This window comes from Meleagris gallopavo, chromosome 28, assembly GCF_905368555.1.
Source record: "Meleagris gallopavo chromosome 28, MGAL_WU_HG_1.1, whole genome shotgun sequence".
Classification (NCBI taxonomy): Eukaryota; Metazoa; Chordata; class Aves; order Galliformes; family Phasianidae; genus Meleagris; species Meleagris gallopavo.
Window position 1 is genome coordinate 2,271,325 of NC_139431.1, and position 27,003 is coordinate 2,298,327.

Consider the following 27,003-nt stretch of genomic DNA (forward strand, 5'->3'; position numbering starts at 1 on the left):
CACATCCAAGCCCTGCTAACGTGGCAGCTCCTGGGGCAGCTGTAGGATGTATCACAGAATGGCCTGGGTTGGAAGGGACCTCAAGGATCATGAATCTCAACCCCCCCCCACCGCATGCAGGGCCACGAACCTGCACATTTCATAGCAGCCCAGGCTGCCCATGGTCCCATCCAACCTGGCCTTGAACACCTCCAGGGATGGACGGGGATCCACAGCCTCTCTGGGCAGCTGTTCCAGCACCTCACCACTCTCTCTGTAAAAAACTTCCCCATGACATCCAATCTAAATCATCCCTCCCTCAACTTCAAACCATTTCCCCTTGTCCTGCAGTTATCTACCCTTTCAAAGAGTCGACTCCCCTCCTGTCTGTAGGCTCCCTTTAGGTACTGAAAGGCTGCAATGAGGTCACCCCGCAGCCTTCTTTTCTCCAGGCTGAACAAGTCCAGCTCCCTTGGCCTGTCCTCATAGGGGAGGTGCTGCAGCCCCCTGATCATCTTTGTGGGAGACTTTCCTCTGGACCCTCTCCCACAGCTGCCTTGTACTGGGGGCTCCAGACCTGGACACAGTACTCCAGATGAGGCCTCACAAGAGCAGAGTAGAGGGGGACAATCCATGTCCCTGCTGGCCACGCCTTCTCTGATGGAAGAGTACCCCTGTACACTGCAGGGACTCATTCCTTAGTGCCATTAAAAAACATTTTTGTGAGATTTGAGATTGTCTGAGAAGACGACCCAATCTGCTCAGGTCTCACCTAACGGCAGGAGTCATTGGGATCATTAATTCCTTGCCTGAGCCTCATTTGCCCCCTTTGCAATCATTTCTGATCAGTTCAGATGTGCCCCGTCCTTCCTGCAAGTCAATACTCATGAAAATCAAGCTGATCAGGAAAAGAAAGGGGCATTCAGAGCCAGCCTCCAACTACACTGTGTGAGCTAATGAGCCATAAGGAGCAAGGCCTATTAACAAACAGCCACATCAAGGAATTCTTTTCTTTCTCCTCTTAGCTGGATATATTGGATTAAAAGCCACTATGACTGCCTCACAGATGCGAAAGTTTTGCATGCTGATGTCCCACTTGTAGGACACAACAATAATGAAGACAGCAAGATTTTCCAGTGAAAAGGATCTAATCTGCTTTGTTAGGGAAGTCCACACTGGATGCTTTATAACACTTCCCGTTCTTGGCAGCAATATTTCTGTTTTGATCTCATGAACCCATTTCTTAGGGCTCTTGTGACAGGAAAACAACTACTACACAAGTAATGTCAAACTCTTTTATTTCAGACCTTTGCTATACTGCATTCAGTTACAGATTGATAGGGAGAAAAACCTCCCAGCAGTTTCTTCTCTTTGCATTAACACGATAATACTGCAGTGTTACAGTACAGAGAAACCTGTCTCTCAAATACTTGTGCATAACTGCAAGCTGTTTAAAAACAAAACAAAACAAAACAAAACTCAATTTTGACCTCATTATTTCTGATTCTATTTCAGTATATATTTCTACGTGGATCCACAGATTGCTGTCATTTGAGACCCATGACCACAAATTTAAAGAGTTAAGCATGAGAAACACGTGGAATGGAGTGAAATAGATATGGTTTGCCCAGAATCACACAGAGTACAATGTCAAAGCAGGCACTGCAGGAAGGAGAAACCAAAGTCATTTTCAAAACAAGTGGAACAGGAGTCACGTATAACATAAGAAAATCAGAAAAGTTCTTCCTTTGGCTTTTCCTTGTTTCTGAGAAGCACTTAAGGAAAAAATCAGAGGTCTAGATATTAAAGAGGCACTGGTATGTATCCAACCAATGTACAGAAGGTATGAGATGCTTTCCTGCAGGATGCATGGCATGCTGGCAGGCCATGGAAACCATGGCTGTGCAGTTCCTGCTCAGTTCCAAGCTTTTGTGGCTGCAGCAGTTGGTCCTGGGCAGAGATTTCCACTGTGAGCCTCAGCCCCTTCACCTGTATGGGCAGCTCTAACTCCTGGCCTTTGCTCAAATATAGCACACACAGCAATCAGTAAATAACACACGAGTCTTTATGGCTTCATGATGGACCCTTTTAAAAATTAGACCCTTTTCCCTGTATTTCTAAAAATATTTATAGGATTTTTTTTTCTTTTCCCTGACATGTTTAGGAAGTAAAACACAAGACAGTTCAATTTTGCTCCTAACCACTTCTACACATTTCATGTGTTTCTCCAGTTAATCCAATGGCACAGAGAAAGATATATTTAAGTGCTTATAAGGCAATATTTGCACAACAGAATCTTACCCCAGATATTTGGAACACAACATTAGGCCTAGATTTTGTAGCCCTTACTCACAGCTTATCTTTCTCAACCTCAGGTAACAAAAACTCAGCTTTTTTGTTGGTGCTTAGTGAAGGTAATCAGTTCCTATTCTTACTCTGCATCCACAGGCAATGGATGCTCTTAAGGGAAAGTTCTGTCTTTTAATCTTTTGGCACACTGAGAGATGTAAACTATTAGAGAAGAGAAAAATTATTGAAGAGCACTTCTTTAAATCCTAACCTCAGCACAGGCAGGACAATTCTATGGCACAGCACGGTGATGAGAAGTTCATCAGTGCTGCATAACTGCAGCCTTGCAGACTGGCCTTCCTATGAACTCCTCCAGGATAACTCTAATGTGCCCTTACAGTTTGTTGTTGGCAAGAGCCATTCACAGCTGTGCATACCTAGGGGATGCACTAGGAAAAGCAGGCACAAAAAAGCAAGTGGGGAGCAGGTCTCTCCATTTCCTTTTGCCCTGCAAAGTCTTTTCCTTTGCTTGCACTTTGGAGCACTAAAGGCAGTGGGCTTCCAGCACCACGCCTGCCACCAAAGTCGCTGCACAGTAACGGTAGGAAGGCAATTCATCAGCAATTGCAAAGCTTTGTGAGATGCGAGGACACAGAGTGGGCTAAAAGTGAAAAGAACCGTTATTCTGTCATACAAAGGAGTTTACAACCCATTCCTCATTCAGCTCCCAGTGTCCTGACAAAGCAGCAGCAGAAGAGAACACTTAGGATTCTGCTAGACAGAGGGTAAGAGCAAAGGAACAGAAGGCAACTGGGCAATGCTTGACAGAGTTGTGGTCTGTGCTTTTCAGTTCCACAGTCAGCACACACGTGATTTAGGGCTGTGCTACATCTCAAATCCACACCTTAAGGACATTGGATGACAGTGCTGAGATGCGTTGGTCTCCAGTGACTTGCAGGCAGAGGTGTGCAGTTCCAGAGCACAGAATGAAAGGTTTGCTGTAATCCCACCTCAGGAACACACAGGAGCAGAGAGAACAATTCAACTTTGTGTGGATCAAACGAAGGTCACTGCAGCACTCCGGAATGGTGCCTCTGTGGATCGGGCTCAGGTTGTGGGGAATAAAAGGTGCAACAGCATTAAAAATACATGTTCCACGTCCTTCACCCTGTGTGACACAGGCTGTCCCACAGGAGAAGATGAAGAAAAGTGCTCAATGTTTTAAAAGATAAATCTCAGCCATGTGCTTGAGCACAGACTGCGCCGTGCTCCCACTGCTGCTGTGCTGGAAGAAAAAGGACTTCCTTTTCTCACTCCTTCCATTCCTCCCTCCAAGCCATTGCAGCAGTGCTTAGTGAGGATGAATGTATGCTAAAGAGAGGACAGTTCACTATCTTCGAAAACAAACAAACAAAAAAAAGGGGTAGGAAACAGAAGCAGGTGGTGCAGGCAGTGCATCAGCAGCATGCCCAGCCTGGCGGGGACGTCTCCTTGATATTAATATAATCCCCCCTCCAGGAAGCAGCAGAACTTCCATCCCCGGTGGATGAGGACATCATCTTCTCAATCAGGACTCTGGAAGACAAACAGATGTAAAATTGGTTTTTTTCTTCAACAAGCAGCATTGGGCCACAGAGAAGAACAAAATAAAACAACAAAAAACCAAAGCAACAACTCCTAGTTGTACACAAAACTCCAGAGCTTTAAGGAACAGAGGATCAGCTTCCTGGGTACAAGCTGCTTGACCAAGGGCAGCAGAACTTCTGACCTCTCAGAATTCAGTTTCCCTTCAGGAGATTCACTTGCATGTTATTGCTGCTATCTGTTACTCACTGACAGCATCTCCCCTTACCTCAGCCAGTGCTGTTGAAGGAGGGAATTAACTCCTGCAGTGTGCCCCAATCGCTGTTCCTACCTCATAGACTCATTGATGTTCTTGTTCTCCTTGACGGATGTTTCCACCCAACCAGAAAAGCCATTTTCTTTGCTGAAACGATCCACTTCTTCTCTTGTCACTGCCCACGGGGAAAGGTCACACTGTAAAACAGGAGTCAGCCAGGTGATGCTCAGTCTTTCCATTCCCAAGCTGGGAGGGGAACTTCCCCTCTTGCCCGTTCAGTGGTGGGCAGTGGGAGGAGGGCTCAGCCCTTCACATCTCCGCAACCCCAACCTGACACAGAGTTCTCAAGGCAAGGTTCTTAGCAGGATGTTGCAAGCAGCAATACATTTATCTCATCAGAGATCCTGACACACCTCGGTCAAGCACGCATGGAATGGAGGTTCCTCCAGAAAGCACTGTCACTCATCCCCAACCCACCAGCAGCAGGATAGCATGAGTGGCACAGTGCTGCTGGGGCACCTACACTGCTGGCACTGGGAGGAGTGGGAGCACCTGTGCAAGGAGAGCCCGTGTTAGTGTGAGCACAGCACCCATAGGCACACAGCTGCTCCCAGTTCAGGCACAGCTGCTGTCAGGAAAAGCATTATTTGTGAAGAAGAGGAGAAGAAAAGCTGTTTTTCCACCCAACCTTCATGTTTTTGATTCAGCTTCAACTTCAGGTTCTTTCAAACCAGGCAAGCTGAATCTGGAAATGACTGCTGAGCTGATGTTAGCACGTGAAGAACATAAAGGTACTTTTAAAATGAAAAGCAAATGAATCATTAAATGACAGCAACCAGCCTGCACAGTGAAACTTGATGCTGCATTCAGAGGAAAAGCAGTCATCCATCCCTGCAGAGCTTGTTTGTCACACACCAACTCTGCTGTGTAGCACAAACCAATGGAAGAGCAGGAGGAAAGCTTTGAACACAGGGGCTGCAGAACTGCAAAAGGAACTGCATCCTAGGAGCAAGCAGTTGCTAACATCTCCTTGGGGCCACCGGTGTGTTAAGTCCTACTGTATTCTTATTAATGCAAAGCCTTGCTAGAGACAGACAAACCAAGAAGAATTCAGGAAAGCATTAGGAAGGATTTTGGAACAGGCTGCCCAGAGAGGCTGTGGATGCCCCATCCATCCCTGGAGGTGTTCAAGGCCAGGTTAGATGGGGCCCTGGGCAGCCTGGGCTGGTATTAAATGTGAAGGTTGGTGGCCCTGCCTGCAGCACGGGGTTGGAGCTTCGTGATCCTTGAGGTCCCTTCCAACCTGGGCCATTCTGTGATTCTTTGAAGACCACAAGCTGTCCTACAACCTACTGGTGATTCGTCTCCTTGCATTCTGCATTCCCTTTGAGTTGTTGGTCCAGGCACACACACACACACACACACACACAACCTGCTCTGTGCTTCTCACCTTGTTGGCCAGCAGCAGGCACGGCACAGGGCTCCCATCCGGCAGCGTCAGCTTGCTGTCCAAGTCCTGCTTCCACTTCTGGCTGTTGCTGAAGGTGCTGACATTGGTGACATCAAACATGATGATGCAGGCTGATGCCTCCCTGTAGTACAGCCGGGTCATGGACGTGAAGCGTTCCTGCCCTTCAGGATCAAAAGAAAAGAAAAAAATCCCCCAAGAATTTACCGTTTTTAAGACATAACCAAATAAGTGCCTACAGCAGTACTTCATTTCTAAACTCCACTGAGGAAACAGAGGCACTGAGGTGCACCATAATGTGAGGTGAGAAAGCAGCGATGTGGGACCACCTGCACTCATCTCCTCCTGCTCAGCCCCCACCAAGCACTGCATGGGATGAGGGACTCTGCTTTCCCTTCCCAAATATCTTTTGGGGACTTTTTCTTAATCCTCTTTTCAGGACTGAAACCGAAATCCACTTCTTTGCTGCAATCTCCTCATTGCAAACTTCTCCTTCCTGTTTTCTTTATGAAGATTCCAAACGCTCACACCCAAACGGCGAAAACGGGGGGGGGGAAACCCACAACTCTGCATCCCGATCTGCTCTGCATCCAAAATGCCCTCCCATCCCAGCACAGGGAGCTCAGGACTGTGTCCCCTGGAGGAGCCTCATCCCAACCTGGATGCAATTCTGGGCTCTGTATGAACATACCTGCAATATCCCAGAGCTGAAGCCGCACCGTCTCTGACTCCGACCACTGGACAACCTTCAGGGCAAAGTCCACTGTGAATCCCCAAAAGAAAGGAAAAGTTGTTAGGGGCATTTTGCACGGAGCAGGAGGGGCTGTGAGAGCTGTGCCCTCTCCTCTGTCATAGGAAGCTGCAAAATTAGCCTTAAATCCAAACAGCCCCACACGCTGCCCACCTCACAGCCAATGCCTGCAGCTCAGCTTAACAAACTTGGCAGGGAGCAGAAAGGCACAGCCATTATCTCAGGTTGGGCTGCTTTATTTTTTAACTGTGGGAGGAAAACCGTCCCCCAGTGCTGCCAACCCTGCAGGCCTGGAGCTTTTTGAAGCTGGGAACTCATCATAAAAAGGATCGTGGAGCTCCCGGTGCTGCAGCTTCCCCAGGACGTGGCTCTGCAGAGCATTCAGCATCGGGCTGACGAATCCCCTCCGGGTTCACGACAGCCCCTGCGTCCCCAGTAAAGCCTCAGAACCCCGCACTCTTTGCAGCTTCGTTCACCTCCACATTACACAAAGATCTCACCCCAAACCTCGTTCCAAAGCAGTCGCAGTCTGTCGTCCCCCCCCCCTCCCTCCAACCCTTCCATCCGCCCCATCTCCGAGCACAGATCTCACACACAACAAACACCGGGGGCTACACGGGACGGAGCCGGGACCCCCCCGAACCCACAAAGCATTGAGAAAAACCCCGCTCAACACCTCGGATCTCCGCTATCGGCACGGATGAGGATTTAATCCCATCCCACCTCCCCACCCCCCGGTAATTCGGATCCCCCCGAGCCGCGCTCACCCCCCACTGTGGATTTGTAGTGCCGGTTGAAGCTGTCGTTAGCGTAGCGTTGCACCAGCGATGTTTTCCCCACCGTGGCATCTCCCACCACCAGCACTTTGAACATTCGGTCCCGATGCCCCATCGCTTCCCTCCCCCCCTCCCAAGCTTCGCCCCCCCCGCCTCCCCCCCCGGCGCTGAGGTCACGTGACGGTCAGGCGGACTCGCGCAGTTCCGGAGCGCTTCGGGGCGGGGGAGGATCGGAATAGAAGAGAGAGAACGGAACGGAGGTGAGCGGGATGGGATAGAACAGAATAAAACGGAACAGGATAGAAGAGAGCGAAACAGAACGGGAGAGAATAGGACAGAATAGAATGGAATAAGATAGAATAGAATGGAATGGAATAGCACGGAGTGGAACAGAACAGAGCGGAATGGAAGAGCGCGGAAGGGAACGGCGGAGAGCAGGAGAGCTGTGGGAGGCACCAGAGATCACAGAGCCCCGTTCCCTGAGCGCTGTGGGCCGGCCTGAAGTTACAGCACATCATTGAGAGCGTCACCGACATGTGCAGGCCCCACAGCTCTGCTGCTAACCCCTCTCCCCCCATAGGAAAGCCCTTTCCTTACTGCTTCCTGACCCCCCATGCACAGCTCTGTGCCGTTCCCATGTGTTCTGCCATCAGTTCCCAGGAGCACAAACCCACACCTCCTTCCTTCCTCCCTCCCTCCCTCCATCCCCCCAAAGCTGAACACGGAGCATCACCACTGCAAAACAGGAGCAGCTTTGAGCCACACACGGAGACCGATGAAAGAACGGCACCAAAGTCCACATAAATAAATGTCATCTTTATTTAACGAAATATAATTTATCAGCAGTTGACATCCGTCAATCCAGTTACAGTAACTATAAATAATTAAGACAGTCTTTTTTTTTTCTCCTTTAATAAAAAGAGTAAACGGGTGTTTCTCATTTGCAGTCAGCTGTAGGTTGGGCCATGCAACCGAGTGCAAGTGGTTGGAAAAGCTTTTGGCTGTCGATGTGCTGAAATGCTAAATGAGATTCTGCCCCACTCCATTCACCCCACAGCACCTCTGCACCCATGGGAGACCACGAGCACAGCTCTGGCACCACTTCTTTCCTGCGGAACCAAAAGCTGATATCACAGCACAGAGCAGCAGTGGCACAGCTATACACAAATGTGTGTTAGCAGAAGGAAATCTCACATCCACTCCTCAGCATCAGGCATGGATAGGAGGTGACAGCAGAGGATGCTGTAGGAGTCCCTGGGCTCAGACTTCTTGCTTTGGGATGTGATTTTGGTTGGTTGGTTGTTTTGGTTTTCCTTGTGTTTTTGAATAGAGCTGTGGCTGAATCAGACCTGCGAGCAGCCAAAGTCACTATGGGGAACAGGAGGAGGGTCAGAGCTACTGCAACTAAGGACAGCACAGAGATAGAGAGGGGGAAGGCGAACTTCACATCAGCAAGGTAAGGAGGGGAGCACTGCCTCTTTGTGCAAGAAATGCTGAGGATAACCTCAGGGAGGAACTGCAGCCAGTCTACACAAAACAAGAAAAGCAGCAGCCTGTAGGCAACCCCAAATCCTGCAGCTCTCGAGGGATGCTCTGGATCTGCAGGCAAACAGGACAGGCAGCAGCACAGCAGGAGCAGGGCTGCAGTGTGAGCTTTGTGAGAGCTCAGGTGTTATTTCAGGGCCAGAACATGATGCTGGGCACTGTGGGCATCCCCCTGTGCTTTGGGCACTGCAGCAGCAAAACTAGGTCCTGTAGGACACCACGATCCCTATCCCTACCAACATTAGAAGCTCTCTCCCATGCATTCAGTTTACATCAGAGCCTGTTTAACAGTGCTGTCTGCTTGAGTGCATCACTTAAACTCGATGCAGCTGACTGAAGCTTCCAAGTCAGTAAGACCTGCTTAAATAAACTGTGCTCAGCTCACTGAATCAATTTATATCCAAATGGGAAAAGTAAAAAGCGCTGAGTGCCAACAGCACTCAGGAAGATGATTTACAAATGCCTCAGTCACACAGCCAGAACAAGTTTTCTCTTGCTATGCTGCTGCAGACTGCATGAGAATCCTCCCAGCCTGCAAAGGCAGAGGAAGGGAAGGCTTCCTGGCCACCTCCAAGCTGGGCAGCACAAAAAGCAGGAGGGAAATAAGGCTCACAGTGCTCAGCCTCTGCTGGCATGCTGGGCTGTCACCAACCCCAGGCTCCCTGTGCAGCTCAAGGCAAGCAAGGTGCTCTGCTGAGAGCCACGCAGAGCACTGCACCCACAGCGCATGGCTGCACAACTCAGGCTGTGCTGCTGACCTGTTTTCCTGCTTTCTCCTACGCATACAGGGAAAGCCAACGACTGAACACAGATGGCATCTTCTAAGAGCCAGCAGTAGCATAAGGCTCCCGAGTTTGAAATGCTTCAGGCTCAACAAGGGAAGGTACTGAGCAGCTCCTGCCCAGCTGCAGCGGGCCCATCAGCAGCACACACACAGCAGCTGAAAGCAAGCCTAAATGCACAAAACTGGATCATCTCCGGACCAGACAGCTGCATGCTTTGGGTGCGAGGCACAGGGGAGGGATTTGGGGAGAAAACATGAGGGAGAAGGGTCACAGGACAGAGAAAACAGGAGATCCCCGTGTCCTCACCCACAAAGCTGTACTTTGCTAGAAGGTGCCCTCTCAGCAACATATATCTGAACCTTATCTCCAGTATTTAAAACGCTTATGAAGCGAACAAAGCAGCCCTTCACCTCCAGTGGCTGGGACAGGTGGGCCTCCTGTGTGCTCCATCAACTGATGGGCAGCTCCCCTGGAACACTGGTCAGACAACTGCTAGGAAATTGCACTTGGTGATTGTCTCGTTACACTTTCGCGTCCTTCCTAAAACTAGATTTATTTTCTGTACAAACTTGGCTTGAAATATAAACCACATAAAATTCCCATTGAAAATAATGAGAATCTTGTATCAAAGATGAAGTCTCGTGAGAGACGGGGTTGGAGGAGGAGGGAGGAGAGGAGAGCGAGGATGGAAGAAAAACAACCATGACAAAAATGAATGGAGGAGAACAGAGAGGAGGGGAGGGGCAGCAGGGAGAGCTAATCCCCCACATCGGAATCTCGGTCACCAATAAGCCAGAGGACATGAAAGCTGAGAGCAAGGAGACCTGTTCCGATCAGGTCACCCAACGCTGTCAAGTAGGGGATGGAGAAGTTGTCAGGATCGAGGTCCCTGCCCCACATCCAATGCACCATCCAGTCAGCAATGTAGAGCAGAATGAGAACCTGGGAGGGAGGCAGAAAAGAGCCACGTCAGCCACAGCCCCAACCTCTGCAACCCCTGTCCTCATGAAGCACCACTGCAGCCCGCTCACCCCTCCTTCCCTCCATGTGTCCCCATCACATTCAAGCATAAAGGCTCAGCACACTGATACCCGAACACCAGGAAGTCTACATTTTGCATCTCCATCTTCAGATCTAACCAAAACAAGCTCAGAGATATAGGGCAAAAGAGAGGACTCAGAAGCACACAGGACTCTTAGCAGCATTTGGATCCCAGGGATAAAGAGCAGCTTCCCAGCAGCTGAAGCTACCGGAGTGTGATGTTCTCCCCACTTCCTCCATATCAGTGATTAAAGACAGCACAAATCCACACTGGATCCTCTGAAGCCTCAGGTCTGGGACAAGGTCTGGAAGAGGCTACCTACCTCTGAGCACCACCTCTGGTTTCTCAGGGCTGGGAGGGCCTCTCTTGCAAAGCAGCAGCACCACAGAACCACACAGCCCAGTGCCCCCAGCCTGCATGCTGCTCATACTGTGGCTTCACAGAACAGCTGTGAGCAGAAGCCCCCTCCTCGTGCCCCCAAGCAGGAGCTCATAACTCAAATTTAGCCTCATGGATGACAGCTCCCTGCTCTTGTCTCTGATGGATGCTCTGACTCATTTCCTCAAGCCAGTTTCGGTTGTTGATTTTAGGGGGCACCAAAACCATGGGGTGAGCAGAGGGAGCTTGGCCAGGCTTTGTACAAAACCCCCCAAGCAGAGCAGCTCTCCCTTCCCTCCTACACAGACAACAGCTGCTGCATTTCTGCAGCAGGAGCAGCTGGGTCTGTGCGCATCCCTCACAACAACCACTGCCCGTGGGCTCACACAGCTGCTGTGAGAGGAACAGGAGTGCCAGGCCCCTTCCCCACGTGGGCAGGAAGAGCCACGAGAATGGGGGTCCTGCAAACTGCACAGCCTGCTTTCTTCACCAGCAGTTTTCAAACGACTAAAGCACCTTACAGAATAGATGAACACAGAAGAAGGAAACAGCAGAGAGACCTCTTGGGGATAGCATACATCCCTCAGCAATGCACCTACAACAGCAGCTCCCTGCTGCAGGTGACATGGCAGTGTTCCTTACTGCAGCCTGAGCAGTTGCAGCCACCCGGAGGGGCTTCAGCTCACCTGGAGAAGTGCAGCTGTCATGTAGAAAACAATGAAAATAGGGGTGAGTGTAGTGTGTCCACCTTGCATGGAGCTGATGGTGTAAAGGAAAACCAGGTGTCCAGGCACGACCAGAAGGAAGAGCACACGGGCAGAGCGAGAATTCACATCTGTTGGGAAATGAAGGTGGAGTTTGGGCTTCAGTGGGATGGGAGCACAGCAGCCCTGCAGCCTACCTACAGCTGTGGGCTAAGCAAAAGCAGACACCAGAGCTCTGGACTCTCATCCCTGCAGTCCAGATTTAGGCTGGAAAACAGCACCCTGAATGCTGACTTAAGTGTCAAGATGAACAAAGATTCCATCAAACTTGGTAGGAATGCTTAACTCTGCTCCCAGAGCAAAAGCTGTTCTCAAAGCCCAGCTGCCAAAAGGACTCGTCCCACCTCTGAGAGCACTAAGTTCCAAGCTGCCAGGAGTCCAACATGAACACTGAATTTCCTTGGAGCTCTGCTGGCACCTTGTCTGGAGCTCAGTTTTCTGACAGGTGATGACCACACTGGAGACCTCTCCCCCTTTCTGCTTCCAAACCCTGCAGATTACAGCTGGTACACACGAACAGAGCACCTCAGATCTCCCTTTCCAGGTGGCAGCCCCTCTATCAGAAGGTCAGAACCCAGGCTGTGGAGGATCAAACCTCTCCCAGGCAGTCTGGAGTATAACCACCTCTGCCCACACTATGTAGGAACGCAGGTTTGGCTGCTCTCTGCTACACAACAGCTACAAATAGCAGGGCTAAGAAGCATTTGCAAGCTAGTTTTCTGTAACAGTAGCTCAATAGGCCCAGCAGACCTGTAAGACTCAAGCAGCCTCAAAGCAGGTTTAGGTATCCTGAACATCTGGAAAAGATTTACAGGGTGGAGGAGTTACAGCATTACACAGTCACGGCATGAGACTTTGGCAACGTGTTTCCCTAATCCAGCAGGGATACGTCCTCTTGCATAGCAGCTTTGCTAAAGGTCCACCCGTCTCTAGAGGGCAGGGCAGGCCAGAAGAGCAGACATCCACCAGCTGACAGCTGCCTCTGAGCCTCAGCCACCATTTCCTGCGACAGTGCTCCAGTGACAGCCACAGCCAAGCTCGGCCAGCCATTTGCAGCAACTGCTGCTGGCAGAACTCAACACATTTCAATCCATAACTTGAGTACCTGAGCTGAAGAAAGTGCTGCAAGGGCTGGGGCATTTGCGAGGGGCTGTTTCAGGGCTCTCTCCAGGCATCCCACTCATGTGCAGGTAAGTGGAGATGCGACTCGCCTGCACTGCCACCAGGTTGCCACCCACACCTGCAGATAAGGAGAGAACAATAAGGCAACATTTCAATCCCATCTGAAAGCCATTTTCAGCAGCCAGCACAACCAGAGCTGCCAGGTGCTGGGACAGTGCAAGACAGTCTATTTCTGACACAAACTCCACCACTTCAGGATGTAAAGAGCTGAGACAAAGAATGCTGTTCTGCAGCTTCCCCCAAGGTCTCCTAGTAAAATACATACAATTCTATCATGGCAGCTTTGATTGGAAAGAATATGTGAAACAAACATGACGAGTGGGTCATCAAAACAGACATGGGAAGTTTAAAGCTGCTGCTTTTTGCATGAAGCACAATGAAACTCTGGAACTCACTAACCCAAAGATGCTCTGCTGCAGAATTAACTCAATTTATTAGAATTAACTCAATTTATTGCAAGGCTGAGAACTAGTACACAACAGAGCTCCCTTGGTTCATCAGGCAGAAAGGAGGTCAAAGCTTCATTCCAGAACAAACTAGATTTCCTGACTCAAGTTGCAAACCCAAATCTTTATGTTATTGAGTGCTGCAGGGCTTGTATCTTGCATCAGGGGTCTTCAACCAGCCAGAAGGAAGTGGAAAACAAACACAGCTCTTGTGGCTCAGATTTGGAAAGCTTCTCTCAGGCAATAGCCTCCCCTAGACCTGTTACCCTCTGCTGAAGGAGAAGCCACGCTGCTGTAAAGATTGGGTCTAACCTCATCTCACTGGTGATCTAGCAGAATTAGCCTCCTTAATCTGCCTGCACTGAGGCAGAGGCCAATTTCAATGTTTGCCAAGAACCAGAATCAGAGCTGCAATATCAGCATGAAAAAGAGCTTACCATTAATAACTGGTGTGAAGACAGCCATCCCAGCAAAGTTTGGATCCGAGACTGTTCTGTCCAGAATTAAACCCCCAACACTGCAGAGGGAAGAACGAAGAGGTCAGTGCTGAAAGCTCATCAGGCAGCACACAAAGCACTGCAGGTCCTCTCTGCTGCAGTGTGTGCACTGGGTGACGTATCCACCCAGTGAGGTGTGCAGCTACCCCAGTAGGTGCTGTAGGTGCTTGGTTTTAGGCCTTGATATTTGGTAACAAAAGAAAGTTTTAACACAAGCTTTATCCCCCAACGTACAGCTTACTGCAACACAGTAAACAACAGCAACCCTGCCCCATTCAGAGGGCAAACAAGGCTCCTGTGAGGACTGCTGGACAGGATCTGCAGCCGTGCCAGCTGTGCAGCAGCAGGCACACTGCTGAGGCCTTGGATTCCAGCAGTCAGGTGCCCAAAACCCCTGGGCCTCGATCCCAGTGTCTTTGTCTGGAAAACACAACGTGACGTCCAGTTTCCTGGCAGAGGCCACTGTGAAAGGAGAAGTTTGGTTCTCCATCTTCTTTTGGAATCTGTCAAGCGTGAATAGGTTGGAAGGACTGGGGAAAAAAAAGAGGCGTTTTCTGTCTGTGTTTCAGGGAGAAGAACTCTTGCACACCTTCCTACCTGCTAATTGCCATTGCAATAATGACTGGCTCCCAACCAGAGTACAGCACCTCCCGAGTCGCTGCATTCTTCTTGGCAATGATGATCCAGATGGGCAGCAGGGCTATGAAGAAGGCACACACCAAAGGATTCACGTATGCTTTGCTCTCTGAGGGGGAAATAAGCAAAGGCAACAGATCAAGGACACATCCTCAGCAGTGAGCACATACTTCAGCTGAGCTCATCAGCCCTGCCAGCAGAGAGCTGCCATCCCCACAGTCAGAAACATACAAACAAGAGCCAGCGTTTCCTCCTGATGCACCTGCTGAGTGCATCTTTAGTTTCCCAACTGCTCCTTCCTACTTCCCACTCCTGGGTGAGACCTCCCAGCAATGCTTCACCTTTGACTGAACCTGGCTGAGTCACATCCTCTGCATCCCAGCCGCCAGGGAAGGAGAATGGAGGAGAGGGAGGAGGAAATGTCATCACACAGCTGCAGCTCTGCACTGAGGAACTCCCAGCTGGTGCTGACAGTACACAGGATTACAGCCAAAGCTGCCTTCCTCCACTGTTTTAGCCCTACCAAGCTCCTGGCACTCGGAAGCCCCAGAAGGATTAAGGGTAAAGGAACAGGGTGAAACTCAAGGGAGACACTGCAGCAGACACAAGGACCAGGGAGAAACAAAAGCCTTTTGTTGCTCCTCACCCAGCTCTTTGTACAAGCCCCAGCTGATTCCTGAAAGCAGAGCCAGGGTGATGAGATCCCCCAGGCTGGCAGCAATTGGTGTGGCTACATTATCAGGATTGATTCCCATCTTCCTGGATCCAATGATGACTCCAATCATGATCATGCCTACAGCAAAAAAAAAAAGAGGAAGAAAATAGGATGAAGGCAAGGAGAGCCCAGCATGTTAGGAAGAGGTGCATGGAGAACGTACATGATATATCTCCTACCCAGAACAAGGGAAGCAATGAAAGCAGTAGCCACGCTGCTGGCACAGAGCAGGACAGCATGGTCAAGGCTGAAGTGCCCATCTGGAATCCATCCAAATATCACTGCTGCAATTGAGGCCAGAAAGCCAACCACGGTAGCCTGAACCTGAAAATAAAAGCAAAATAATCATCAAGAAGACTGAGGCAAAATGGTACTGGGGTACTATTTCAGGTGGGTTAGCACTCAGCAAGGAAACACCAAGTTCAACCTTCAGGGCAAACTGCTATGGTAATGTGACTATGGGATAATAAGGTGCCATTTGTTTCCCCACCAGACTGCAATACTGAATACCCAAGTCAATACCCAAGAGGAGACATTCAAGCCTTCCGACACCTCTTCAAGTTGGACTTCAACAACCACCAATGTTCCTCAGTTTTCTTTCCCATTTTCTTACCTGTATCAGAGCCATGTTCCCTGTTATCATCTTCCAGAGCTCCTTGGGTGTATCCATTTGGCCAATATTAGCCTGCAAGAAGACATCATAGGAACATCAGAACATTAAAAGATGGATGGCATTTCACACTTTCCAACAGTCAGATTCCTGCCTTTCAGCTATGCAGGTTTGTGCCAGGAGCAGGAGAGAATAATGACTGCAAATCCTCACCTCTCATAGCAGAGCAATTTAGCAGCAAAGGCACGTGTGTCCACGTGCACACAGATGCACAGCCAGGGTACATCTCTGCAGTAACACCCAAGTTTGGGGCATGCAGTTCTGTGAGTATCACGTGGGCTCCACAGTCCAAGCAACAACCTGTAGCTCTTCCAACAGTTAGCCTGGCTTTGTTGCCCAGCACACCAAAGCTGTTCCCAGTTTCGGCTTTGACACCTCTTTCCATCAACAAGAATGGGCTGAGACACTCCTGTGCAGCAAGAGCAGAGCACTACAGAAGGAATTTTGAAGGGAGCATAAGGTAGAATCAACAGCAATAGAAATTCTGATGAAAATCCTGCCAAAGCAACAAGATACACTTTGCCCTCACGCAGAGCCACGCACTGCTGCTTGAATTTACTTCGGTGGTGATGAAGCCAGGCCTGGCCCAGGCCCAGTTGGGTCACACTACCCCTCGATTTGGCCAGGCAGGAGGGAAGCAGGGGTTGCACAGATCCCAGGTCAGCTATCTGAGTGCCCCCAGCTCTGACATGGGACAAAGCCAGAGCAGCATCACGTGGGCACAAGGAGCTGGCAGCAAGAACTACTGCTGGGGATAAAAGTTGAGTAAACAAGGCTAGTGCCACGTGGAGACCTACTGAGTAGCAGGAAGCAGCCATGGCACACGGGTCATCTGGCATCACTACGGGAGATGCTGATCAGAATAAGCAGAACAGAAGGAAAGCTGCTTTAATTTCTTGGCATACAATCCAAACAAAACCCAGCAGACTCCCTGCAGGTCGCAGCTTATGCAGAACGCAGGAGTTCTGCTCTCCCCAGCACCTTCTGGTCTTCACAGTAAGTTGGAAAGAAGGACAGGCAGAGAGATTGTGCCTGTGTACAATCTTGTAGTATTCAAAGCTGATGGACACGAGGGAGAAACGAGTTTGTCACTATGAAATCATAAGGGAGAGGCTCAAGAAATGTGAAGTAGTTGCACGATGGAGTCACTGGCTGAAAGTGTCAGACTTCAGACAAACAATAGAGCAGCAATTCCTGCCTCTTGGGTTTCTTTCCTGGTCTACACAAAGAAAGAAATCTATGATCAGTCAACCCTCGTGCTCTCCTTACTGCATACACACTTCAGAGAGCTGCCAGGCCATGTCCACCATCACTCAGATATGCCCATCTCCAGGGTGAATTCTTCTGGTTGGTATAGGGGAAAGGGAAGAAAGACTGGGGAAAAACAAAACCTTGATTATAGAGCTGCACTGAGCACATCCAGCACAGGAATTTGAGCTCCATACGAAGCCTGACCTTAACATTCCTGCCACATGGCAATTAGGTTGGGATTAACATAACCTAGCTGTAGTCACTGGCAACAGGATTTTAATCCTTTAATTTAATGGGAGAGTTTTGCTTCTTAATTGTGAAAGGAACTTCTGAGGTGACTTAATGCAGCACTAATTAGAAACCCACAATCTCAGAAATCCTTCCAAGTCTGCTTTCCTGCAGGGCGAGCACGAGAACTGCATCGTGAAGCACTGCCCAGAGGAGAGCCCACTCCCCATGGGAAAAAAGGGAAAACTAAAGAGGCTGTCAAACCCCATCATGCATCAATACAAGGGAGTGGTGTGCAAGGCTGGGAGATTCACACAGAAGCAGCACAGCCTTCGTGGGATGAAGGAAAGCAGGGGAAAAAGGCAGGACAGGCGTGTGAACTGGAGGGATGCTCTCTGTGCCAGTTTCTTGGTGACTCTGCTGCAGCCACCAGAGCAGATGGGAGAAAGTTCTGCATTCCTGTGACTTTCCACGCAGCCAGGACAGTCTCATTTCCCCACCAAGCTGCCCCAGGGTTGCTCTGGGCCAAGCCCATCAGGGATGGGGATGGAGAAAACCAAAGCTGCAGAAAAACTTTGCTATCTATCTTAGTCCTAGCAGAGCTAAGCACTCACCCTGATCAGTCCATGCTTAAAGTGTGCTCTGAAAGCTGGCCAAGGCCAAGCCAAGGCCAAGAGGGAAAATGGCCTGTGTTCGGGTCAGTGAGGATTCTGACATGATCCGAACAATAGGGAATGAATAAAACAAAGGGATTTGTTTCTGAGAATGAAGGAGCAAACAAAGCTCAGCCTGCCACAAGCTGCAGCGCTCAGCCTGACCCTGCAAGCTCCGGGTGCAGCACAGCAGCTTTGTTCTCTCCAGTAGCACCTGGAGAGAGGAGATCAGCACCAAGGGAAGCTGTTCCCAGGTGGAGGTGGTACCCAGCAGAGCTGGGGCCAAGCCAAGGGCAAGTGATGCCCATGTGCCACTGGTTCAGTGAGTTAGAAGGCACTGAGGAGCAAAGAGTCTCAGCATGGATCTGCTTAAGATGGAAGAAAGAGAAGCCAGAGGAGCAAATACGCAGAGAGCTCTTCTATGCTTCTCTATGCTTTCTCCTGCAGCAACCAGAAAGAGGAAAGGGAGCATGATAAGCAGCAGTTCTGCTAGCTGTGCTTGCTGCTGCCACCCAGACAATTCTTCTTCTGCAGTGCCAAGGCTGAGCCCAGGCTCTTGCTGCAAGGGTTCTCTTCCAGCACCACCCAGCACAGAAACAGTAGAGGTGAACACTCAGCAGCAGGTAGCTAACACCCTGCAGATGGAAGATTCAAAGCTACACGCTCACCATGGGACCCACAGAAACATCAGGCTGCCACTTGCTGTCCCGTTCAAGTAGATGCTTTACAGATGGAGTATTACTGTCCCTGTTAAAAGAAGATGCCTCTCTCCAGTTCTGCTCAGCTACAGAGAGACCGCTGTGTTACAGAAACATTTAAACACAAAGCAATTCATTTACAGCTGGACTGAGACACTATTCTGAGGAGCTAACAGAGCCTGTCTCCATTTCTCATAGGGAGCTCACTGTTACGTGAGAATCAGACTGAGTTCTAGCAAGAGAAATGCCCTGCCATTCCTCTCCATCATTTTGAAGAGGCTGTCAATCCACCTGACAACTCTCTCTGCAAGCTCTCTTCCATCTCAGCCTTTGCTGTACAATTCTCTGCAGGCTCTCACCTCCCAGCCCTGCTGAACCTGGCTTGTTTTGGCCTGCTCTGTGTGCTCTGGTTGCATGCCTGCACCCAGCTTCCTTGTAAACGAAACCAGATCCAAGCACTCCAGGTATTAAACTGCCAAAGCCTTTTTGTGCACCATACCTCCAGGCTCACGAGCAGTCCTGACAAGGAAGTGAACTGTCAGCAAAGCTTAAGGACTATTGAGCCCTTTAAATCTGATCAGTCAAATGGGATGGAAACACCTGGCTAGACAGTTCAGCTCCAGCCTCTGCTTTGGGTGGTCACTGCATTCGTAAGCACGTGCACATCCCCTCCTGCCTCCCAAAAAACAGACATCCAGCTCCTCAGCATGCCCTGGATACTCACAGCTGTCGACAGTCGAGATGCCAGAGTCATCTCCAGGTTCCCCTTCAGACCCAGCAGCGCAGGCACCAAGATGAAAACCTCGGTCACGTATTTGAAGACATCCCAGTGCTGCAAGATCGAAACAAACAAACAAACAAAAAGACAAAATAAATAAATAAATAAATCACAGCTGTTAGAAACCTTTGCTTTGGATTGAGAACCTCCTCCACTCCCTTTGCATTCTGGCACTGCCTGCGTGCAGCCCTGAGCGGATGACTCAGTTTCACTTCCAGTTCTGGTGCCACACTTTCCAGCAACGTTAGTGCTTCTGACATTTACGTAGTAGTGACCACACGGTTCCTGCTGAGCTTACAAACAGGATCTCAGCCTGAAACTTTCAGTTCAAAATCCCCTAAAGCTCAACTGCTGACAAAACGCTTACACAAGTAGAGGCCAAGAACAGGGAGAGAGGAAGAAGCTTTGCCCAACACACGTCGGTTTTGGCAGAATCCAGCACTGAAGTTTGCCCAGAGGCACTTCCCATATGAGCTTCTTCCAAACACCTCGCAGAGCACAGCACTGCAGCTCCCTGATGCTGCCAGCCCCAAGCAGTGCCTCACTGCTGTCTCTGCTCCCACTTCCACTGCAGAGGGGTTGGAACCACACGGTTATTAAGATCCCTTCCAACCTAAGGCATTGGATGACCCTACGATGCTCTCCCAGAGGTGTGTGCCGTCCCTCTACCTGGCACATACATCACACCTGCAGGTGTTTGCAACCCTCCCTGGCTCTAGAGCAGAGTCAGTTTCTCTGGACAAGAGACAGAGCAGGCAGCCACGGTTTTTTAAGGAAAAAAAACCCAAACAGAGTCTCATAGGAGAGCAGCTGGCTTCCCAGAAAACATGAAACCATCCCCCAAAACTCACAACCACATAAAAAATAATAATAATAATGCAGGCTGTGCAAACCTCTCTGCTTGATTCCCTATTCTCATGAGCGTTTTGCAAGAAGACAGTGTCCAAAATAACCCCTGCTTCCCACACTGCCTAACTGGCATCCTCCTCAGAGGAAGCTGCTGGAATGGTGTGTTCAGAAGCTGCCTCCTGTGCTGAGCACGTTGGCAGCTGCAGTTTCCTTCCTGCTCTGTTACCTGCACTGGGCTCCGTGTCCTCAGCTCCCCCCTTGGCAGTGCTGCTCAGGCTGAGTACCCAAAAGGATGTGGAATTCCTTCTAGGACAAGGAACGCTACCAGCCAACACCTTACAGCAAATAAAGCTCACTACCTGCATGACTAACACCTTCCTGTTGGGAAAGACTTCAGTTATTTTTGTTTATTTTCCCATCCTTTGTGATGCTTGCCTCCGGATCTGGGACACTAAAAGCCATCACTTCCTGCCAGGTCCCCTCCAGTACCATGCTCAAGCTGCAAGCATTGGAAGAACGGTCTGAGAGAGAAGTGTGACCACAGGAGGCTGTAAGCCCTTGAGAAGGATGAACTGGGACCATTTCTCCTTAAAGAGAAAACAGCTCCTCGGTCAGTCAAAAAGCAGTTTCCTTTTTAGCACATCTGACAGCTCAGTGAGATGAGCCAACAAAGTTCCCACCCCCGGGTGCAGGGATGGAAGCTGCTCAGCTGTTCCAGGCACTCCTCAGAGCCCCCCACTGCCCGAGGACAGCAGGTTCCAGACACTCACCTCCTTCTGAAGCAAATTCTCTCCCAGCTGCTGCTATGGGCACTGCCCAAGGAAACCCTGCAGCCTCTGAACTGCTTGCACACAGTGAGCCTGAGCCCCAGAGACCTCCTGCCCACAGCCAGAGGTGCCCTAAAAGCTCCATCTCTGCACAGCCATCCCAGCCAGCATGCAGAGGGATGCTTCCTTGCAGCACCCACCACCGAGCAGACAGAGGAGGGAGAATCAGTCTGTAAGATTTCCTTTGGCACAGCAGCACGCCAGGCTGTGCTTCCTTTAAGGTCACACCTAGGAGCAGGGAGCTCTGCTCTCCTCAGACTATTTTTAGGCAGGCATGGCAGTCACTACAATTATTTTGCTGCTTGCTGTAACTGCAGATCCTTTACTACGACTTCCCCGTGCAGAACCTGGAATTCAATCAGTGTGCAGCACGCTCCCACTTCGCAGCTGGATGAGCTGGGTGTCAGAATCACTAAATGAAAGGAAGTCTGACCACAGGATGGAAGTGCTGTGCAACATCTGCCTGGCTCCCCCTTCCTCCAGGCAGACCACAGGGGCACGAAAGGGTCAGGAATAGCCAGCACAGGGCTGCAGCCCTCTGCACCTCACCCCAGTGCCAGCAGTGCACCTTAACCTTTGCAGGAGGCTGCTCTGCAACCAGTGCCAGGAGCTGCTGTAACTGAGTAAGACAGAGGTGTTCCTGGGGAAAGGGAAAAAAACCATCTTTGGGGAGAGAAAACAAGAAGATTTCTGCAGACATCAGCAGCTCGCTTACTGCAAAGAGCAGGACCTGTGGGCTCCTGCCAACGTGCTTAATATAAGATGTTATACAACACTGGTCTACGGGCACTTCGTACGTCTCAAAGGCCTCCTGGCTCCTGCAGAGCACAGCCTTACAGGAGAGCCACTTCACAAGCCCCATAAGGGGGGCAGACAGCACAGCCCACGTGGGTTGCCTTACTTCACCCCCATCTGCCCAGCAGAGGCCCTGGGCTCCAGCATCAAACCCAGGTGGTGTTTTGCTGTTCTTCCAGGCTTGCTGCGTTTCAGAAGCTTTGCACCTGCAGGCATCAGATTCTTCCAGGACAACAGCTGCTTTTTGGCCTCTGCTGCATTCAGTTGCTGCGTGTGGGGTTAAGGCATGCAGCAGCATCGTGGGTCGGAGCAGGATGGTGACTCAGGACTCAGAGGGAAGGAAGCGCTGTGGAGCAGCAGGTCGGAGCTATCGCTGCCTCAGCACACTGCATCTTGGCCCTCCAATGCCCCAAAGAGACAAACAGCCTTGCCAGGAGAGCTTCAGCCCCGTGCTCCTTGGGGAGGAGGAAAGCACCAGGCACAGCAGATGCGTGGGGAGTCATGCAAGATTCTTCCAGGATCACCCTCTCAACCACAGCGCTCAGTGGGGCGAGTCTGGAATTCTGGGCAACTGCACAGCAATGAGAAGTGGGCCAGACCTGGATGAAGAAGGAAGGCTCAGCATTCCCCAGTGCTCCCGAGGGGGATGCTGACACCAGAGGTGGCCAAATGGGGAATGAGCAGACTCCCTCCTCCATATTCAATCCCATCTAAAGCATCTCCAGGGAACAGGCAAGTCTGGAAAACAACAATCGAAGCTCTGCAGGGAGAGGGGACTGTGCCAACAGTGCCCTGCTGTACGCAGAGAAGCAGGTGGCACACGTGTAGGTCTCCAAACCCAAAGGGAGCAGAAACAAATTAATAGGGACACATTAATGGGACAACGTGGCCAGAGGCCAGGGCTGCTTGTTTTCACACTGGGGAGACCAATTACAGCTGGTTGATTACCCCATTTGTCTCAAGTGGAGCAAATTGAGTGCACGGTGCCCTCCATCCATCACAAACCACGGCTACATCCAAAGCAATGGGACTCCTGCCTGCCCCCAGCAGCTCGCTGCCTCCTTCCCCAAGGCTCTGAGCCTCTGGGAAGCCAGTTCTTAAGATCAGCTCCCCAAACTCCCCAGGCAGACAAGCCTCACGTTTCCCTCCCCCCGTTTCCACCCTATGGCATTTAGATGCCTCATTTAATCCCAAGGCTAAAGGGAGTTAAAGGAGTTGGCAGGACACGCTGCGTAGCTACACGCTGAGCTGCTGTGGAACAGAGGAATTACGAAGCTTTATTTCTAATGGCCGTAAATAAAAGGCAGGAGAGCACAGCAGTATGCCACAGTATCCCACCCAGACCTCCCCCCCCAGTCAGGAGGGCTGTGCCTCTTCCAGGAAGGACCTGGGGCTGTGTTCAAAGCCCTGGTCCAGGAAATTGCCAGAAGAGCCAAACATGAGCTTACAGGGATTTTGCAAACGACAACATGCTTGAAATTTCTCTCTTTTCAAGGAATCTATTCTAGTAAATCTCTTCTGGCTTAATTTAACACAGCCAGCCCTTCCTGTTCTCAGGCACAAGTCCTGCTTCACAACTCTCCCAGCAGGTTGCATCAGGAGAAACTGTAAAGATGACCAGGGTGCTAAGGCATGCAGGAAGCAGCCACTGGGGCAAAATAGCAAAAGAAGTGCCTGCCTGACAACCTGCACATGTGGGAAAGAGCCTGCCTCACACAACGGACAGCTCAGGTGCAGATAAACATCACTGCCATCAATACACACACAAGTGACTGACATAAGTGTTTTTATGTCAACATTGCAAGGGCTTGTTTACACTATTTGAGTAGATGAGAGAGCATCAAACAGAAATTTTGGTTGACCGCAGCTCTGACGTGGCACCACCTGCCTGCTGCTGATGATCAAACCTTGTGCATCATTCACTGCTTTGTGCTGGGCATCACGACAAGGAACTGCACAGGAGGAGGGGGTGAGCAGCTGATCAGCTGCCAAGAGACACCTGCTTGGATTTCCATGTTGAAAGACATGGCCTGGTAAGTCAGCACACTGCCCACGTCAAGCTGTGCACTTCCCACAGTGCCACCCACCTCGAAACACCTAAGGAGATGTCTGGTAACACAGCAGTTTGCAGCTGGAGGTATCAGCCAGCTCTCTGGTTGGTCTTTCCTAAGAATCAGCTCCACACAGCTCTCAGGAGGAATCCTGTTAGCCCAGTTGCTCTTGGGTTGCTTCAAGCACATGAGAAGGCAGAGCAGGGCCACTCAGCCTGAGCAAGCCACCAGCAAGTGTCCTGCACCCACTGCAGCACGGGGATCATTAACCCAGCTGGCATCAGCCCAGTGTGCTGAAACAGTACAGCAAACACCACAGGCAGTAACAGGAAACGGGACCCAGGGAACTGTGGAGCAGGGCTGGGATGATGGTCATCATCAGGAAATGATTACCACATTATTCCCAGCAGGAACGTGCATCAGTTCCCAGATAGGTCCTTTGGCTGTACATTTGGTAGCCATGACCTTGTCCTAAGAGCTGGAGCAGGGCTGCAGTGTGTAAGGGTGACCAAAGGGCTCCTTCCCTTGCTCCAAGTCATCACTGAGGTCTGCCTCAGTCCCAACTGCCATGCAAGGAAACACAAGTCTTCCCATTGTAGCTGCTATTTGCCAAACTAGCCTTCCAATTCAAACACCCCCCTAAGCTATCCAAATAGCTTAGGATCAAGCCAACAAAGATGGGGTTCAGAGCCCAGCACCACACCTGAGAGCTTAGTCTTACCTGCACAATGTCCAGCACCATTCCAGCAGCAACTGTCCCAAAGCCTGCCAGGAGGAAGGGGAAGAGGACTTGCAGCCCGATGGAAAAGGAGGTCTCCTTGAGTGGAGAGGCTGGCTCGGGGCCTCTGTCTGTGCTGGTGTCATCACTTTCGTTGCTCTGGCTGCCATTTTCCAGCAGGGCATCTTCTTCTCGCACACCTTTAGCATTGGCACGGGACTCCAGCACCACCACTTCCACCCCGACACCATCAGGTCCCAGGAAATTGGAGGGCTCCACCAGCTGCCCCCGGTCCGGACTGACAAGGCAGTCCATGGGCACAGCAGGCAGCACAGCCCCATTGGCCTGGTGGGTGTCCTTCTGCTCTGGCTTGGAAGACATGCTGCAGAGAGGCTATCCTGAACCTCAGCTTGGTGGGCCTACAGCCAGCAGCTGTTCCAGAAGAGACCTTCTGCCAGGAACTTACACAAATGGCCTTTCCGGCATCTAGAGGCCACCTCTCCTACCCCTGCTCTCCTGCCTTTGAGTGCAGAGGCTGCTCCCGCAGCAGAGATCCCCATCAAGCACAGTCCAGGAATGGGGGACACCAACAGCTGAGCCAGCAGAGAACACAGCGGGACCTGGGAGCTACAGCAAGTTCTTCCTTGTCCTCCTTCCTTCCTTCCAGCACTGGGAGGTACACAGCCACCAAGGCAGGATCCAAGCTTCTCCTCTTTGACGTGTGAGGCTTTAGCACATCCTTCTCCAGGTTTTCTTCCAGCTGTTGTGATGGAGCACGCGAGGCAGAGAGAAAAACAGATGAAGTAAAGATCACCGAATAAAACAGAAGCTTAAAGGAAGCAGAGGAGAGCTGTGAGATGGGTTGGCTTTCAGGGGTGATACAATCCAGCTCTTCTTACTCTCAGGGCTTTGTTACTTTCTCCAGTGGCACTTTTCCTCTGCAGAACTCGAGCCTGACAGCTCCTGCAGGCGTTTACTCCGACCCAGCCTGCTTTCTGCTCTCTGCCAAGCTGCCAGCACCACCAGCGAGTTCCAAGTGTCACCGCCGTCCTCTTCCAAAAGAAATTTCTCACCTTACAGCACGAGGCACGGAGAGTTCTTATTTAAAGTAACAGCGGCTCCCAGTTAAGGTTACTTACTGAGGCGAGCAGGCTGCAGGGAAGGAGCTGGCATTTAGGCTCTCCTCTCCAAAAACCCAGCTTTCACCTGAAGGGAAAAAAAAAAAAAAAAAAAAAAAAAAGGGGGATTCTTTGGCGCTCGCAGCACAACGCCTCATTCATCCCGCAGCATCATCCTTCGCAGCTCGACACGTCAACAGCCGCCGCGCCGCTCCGGCCGCTCCTCCCAGCCGCGGTGCGGTGCCGGATGGCCGCGGACGCTCACGCGGAGCCCCCAGCCGGGATGCCGCAATCTCGCAGCGCTCACAGCCGTTTTTCCCCCGCGCCGCGGGAAGCACGCCGTTCCCACTACCCGCAGCGAGCTCGGCCAACCCCCCGCCCTCCAACACGGGATCCCCGCGGGGCCGAGCGGCTCTCGTCCCTCCGCCCGCCGCCTCGTCTCACCGCTCCGCTCCGCCGCCCGTAGCCGTGCCCATGCGCGGCGGGGAGGGGCGCGCTGCCCACGCACCGAGCAGAAGCCCCGCCCCCGTCCGGAAAGGGGGTGTGGCCTGGGTCACGTGATGCCGAGCCCACCTGGAGCCCGCCGCGCTGCCGAGCGCAAGCCGTAGGAAGTTTGGTAATTAGGGAGCGCGCGGCAATTAAGCGAGGCACCGTAATTAGAGAGCTCGCTTAGGACGCAGGCCCAAAAGCAGCGACCCAGCCCGAACGTCCCTTTGCTTCTCAGACCTCTGCCAGCCCGAAGGCTTCGGCAAAGACAGCCTGCAATATCACGGCGCGCACCAAACCCATCCGACGAACCTCCAGCTGCTCCCCAGCGCCTCACTGCAGCGCGCGACTCCGCCCTTCTGAACGATCCGAGCGCTCCTGATTCGTGTTTCCTTTTATTTCCATTTTTTTTTTCCCCTTTGCACAAATGGAACTTGTGACCAGCGGCTGTTTTTCCTTCCCTTTCCTTCCCTTTCCTCCCAGGAAGCAGCCAACCACGAGTTGCTGCCATGCCCAACTCCGTGCCCTGGGGATGATGCTCAGCAGCAGCACCAGCATTGAGACACGCATGGGAGAGGAAGCAGAGCTCAGATCTGTGCCCCGCGGGTGTGGTGACTTCATTCCTTACAGCAAGGAAAAGGAGGCAGCTGTGTGAAGGCAGCAGGACACACGTGGAGGCTGAAGACTCTAAAGGATGTGTGCTGTGCTGCTTAACTCCTTTCTGCCCACGTTAATGGTTGAGTGTTGGGAGTTTGCTGAAACATTTTGTACGTTGGAAGCAAAGGCAG

The 27,003-nt window shown here is 51.1% G+C and overlaps 2 protein-coding genes across 2 annotated transcripts; both read right to left on the minus strand.

Annotated features, from left to right (window-relative positions):
* Nucleotides 1-1,260: 1,260 nt before the first annotated feature.
* On the minus strand, nucleotides 1,261-7,254 carry RAB29 (RAB29, member RAS oncogene family). The gene is made up of 5 exons (XM_010724198.4): nucleotides 7,095-7,254; nucleotides 6,268-6,339; nucleotides 5,559-5,740; nucleotides 4,184-4,305; nucleotides 1,261-3,843 (listed from the first exon to the last, which is right to left on the minus strand). Exons 1-5 carry the CDS (start codon nucleotides 7,216-7,218, stop codon nucleotides 3,726-3,728), a joined length of 618 nt encoding a protein of 205 aa, XP_010722500.1. The 5' UTR covers nucleotides 7,219-7,254; the 3' UTR covers nucleotides 1,261-3,725.
* Nucleotides 7,255-7,898: 644 nt separating this feature from the next.
* SLC41A1 (solute carrier family 41 member 1) lies at nucleotides 7,899-26,279 on the minus strand. The gene is made up of 11 exons (XM_085210727.1): nucleotides 26,174-26,279; nucleotides 24,615-25,817; nucleotides 19,318-19,425; nucleotides 15,707-15,778; nucleotides 15,273-15,417; nucleotides 15,025-15,171; nucleotides 14,340-14,487; nucleotides 13,683-13,762; nucleotides 12,723-12,857; nucleotides 11,540-11,688; nucleotides 7,899-10,375 (listed from the first exon to the last, which is right to left on the minus strand). Exons 2-11 carry the CDS (start codon nucleotides 24,990-24,992, stop codon nucleotides 10,190-10,192), a joined length of 1,548 nt encoding a protein of 515 aa, XP_085066853.1. The 5' UTR covers nucleotides 24,993-25,817; nucleotides 26,174-26,279; the 3' UTR covers nucleotides 7,899-10,189.
* Between the last annotated feature and the right edge of the window lie 724 nt (nucleotides 26,280-27,003).

Bases quoted from the DNA above. Each gene is read 5' to 3' on its own strand.
- RAB29 (XM_010724198.4), bottom strand. From the start codon at position 7,218: ATGGGGCATCGGGACCGAATGTTCAAAGTGCTGGTGGTGGGAGATGCC. The intron at 5,741-6,267 runs GTATGTTCATAC...TTGATCCTGAAG, and splicing joins TCAGCTCTGGGATATTGCAG to GGCAGGAACGCTTCACGTCC. The intron at 3,844-4,183 runs GTAGGAACAGCG...TTTGTCTTCCAG, and splicing joins AACATCAATGAGTCTATGAG to AGTCCTGATTGAGAAGATGA.
- SLC41A1 (XM_085210727.1), bottom strand. From the start codon at position 24,992: ATGTCTTCCAAGCCAGAGCAGAAGGACACCCACCAGGCCAATGGGGCT. The intron at 15,779-19,317 runs GTGAGTATCCAG...GTCTTCTTGCAG, and splicing joins CATCTCGACTGTCGACAGCT to GCTAATATTGGCCAAATGGA. The intron at 10,376-11,539 runs GTGAGCTGAAGC...CCTCCCTCCCAG, and splicing joins TGACAGCTGCACTTCTCCAG to GTTCTCATTCTGCTCTACAT.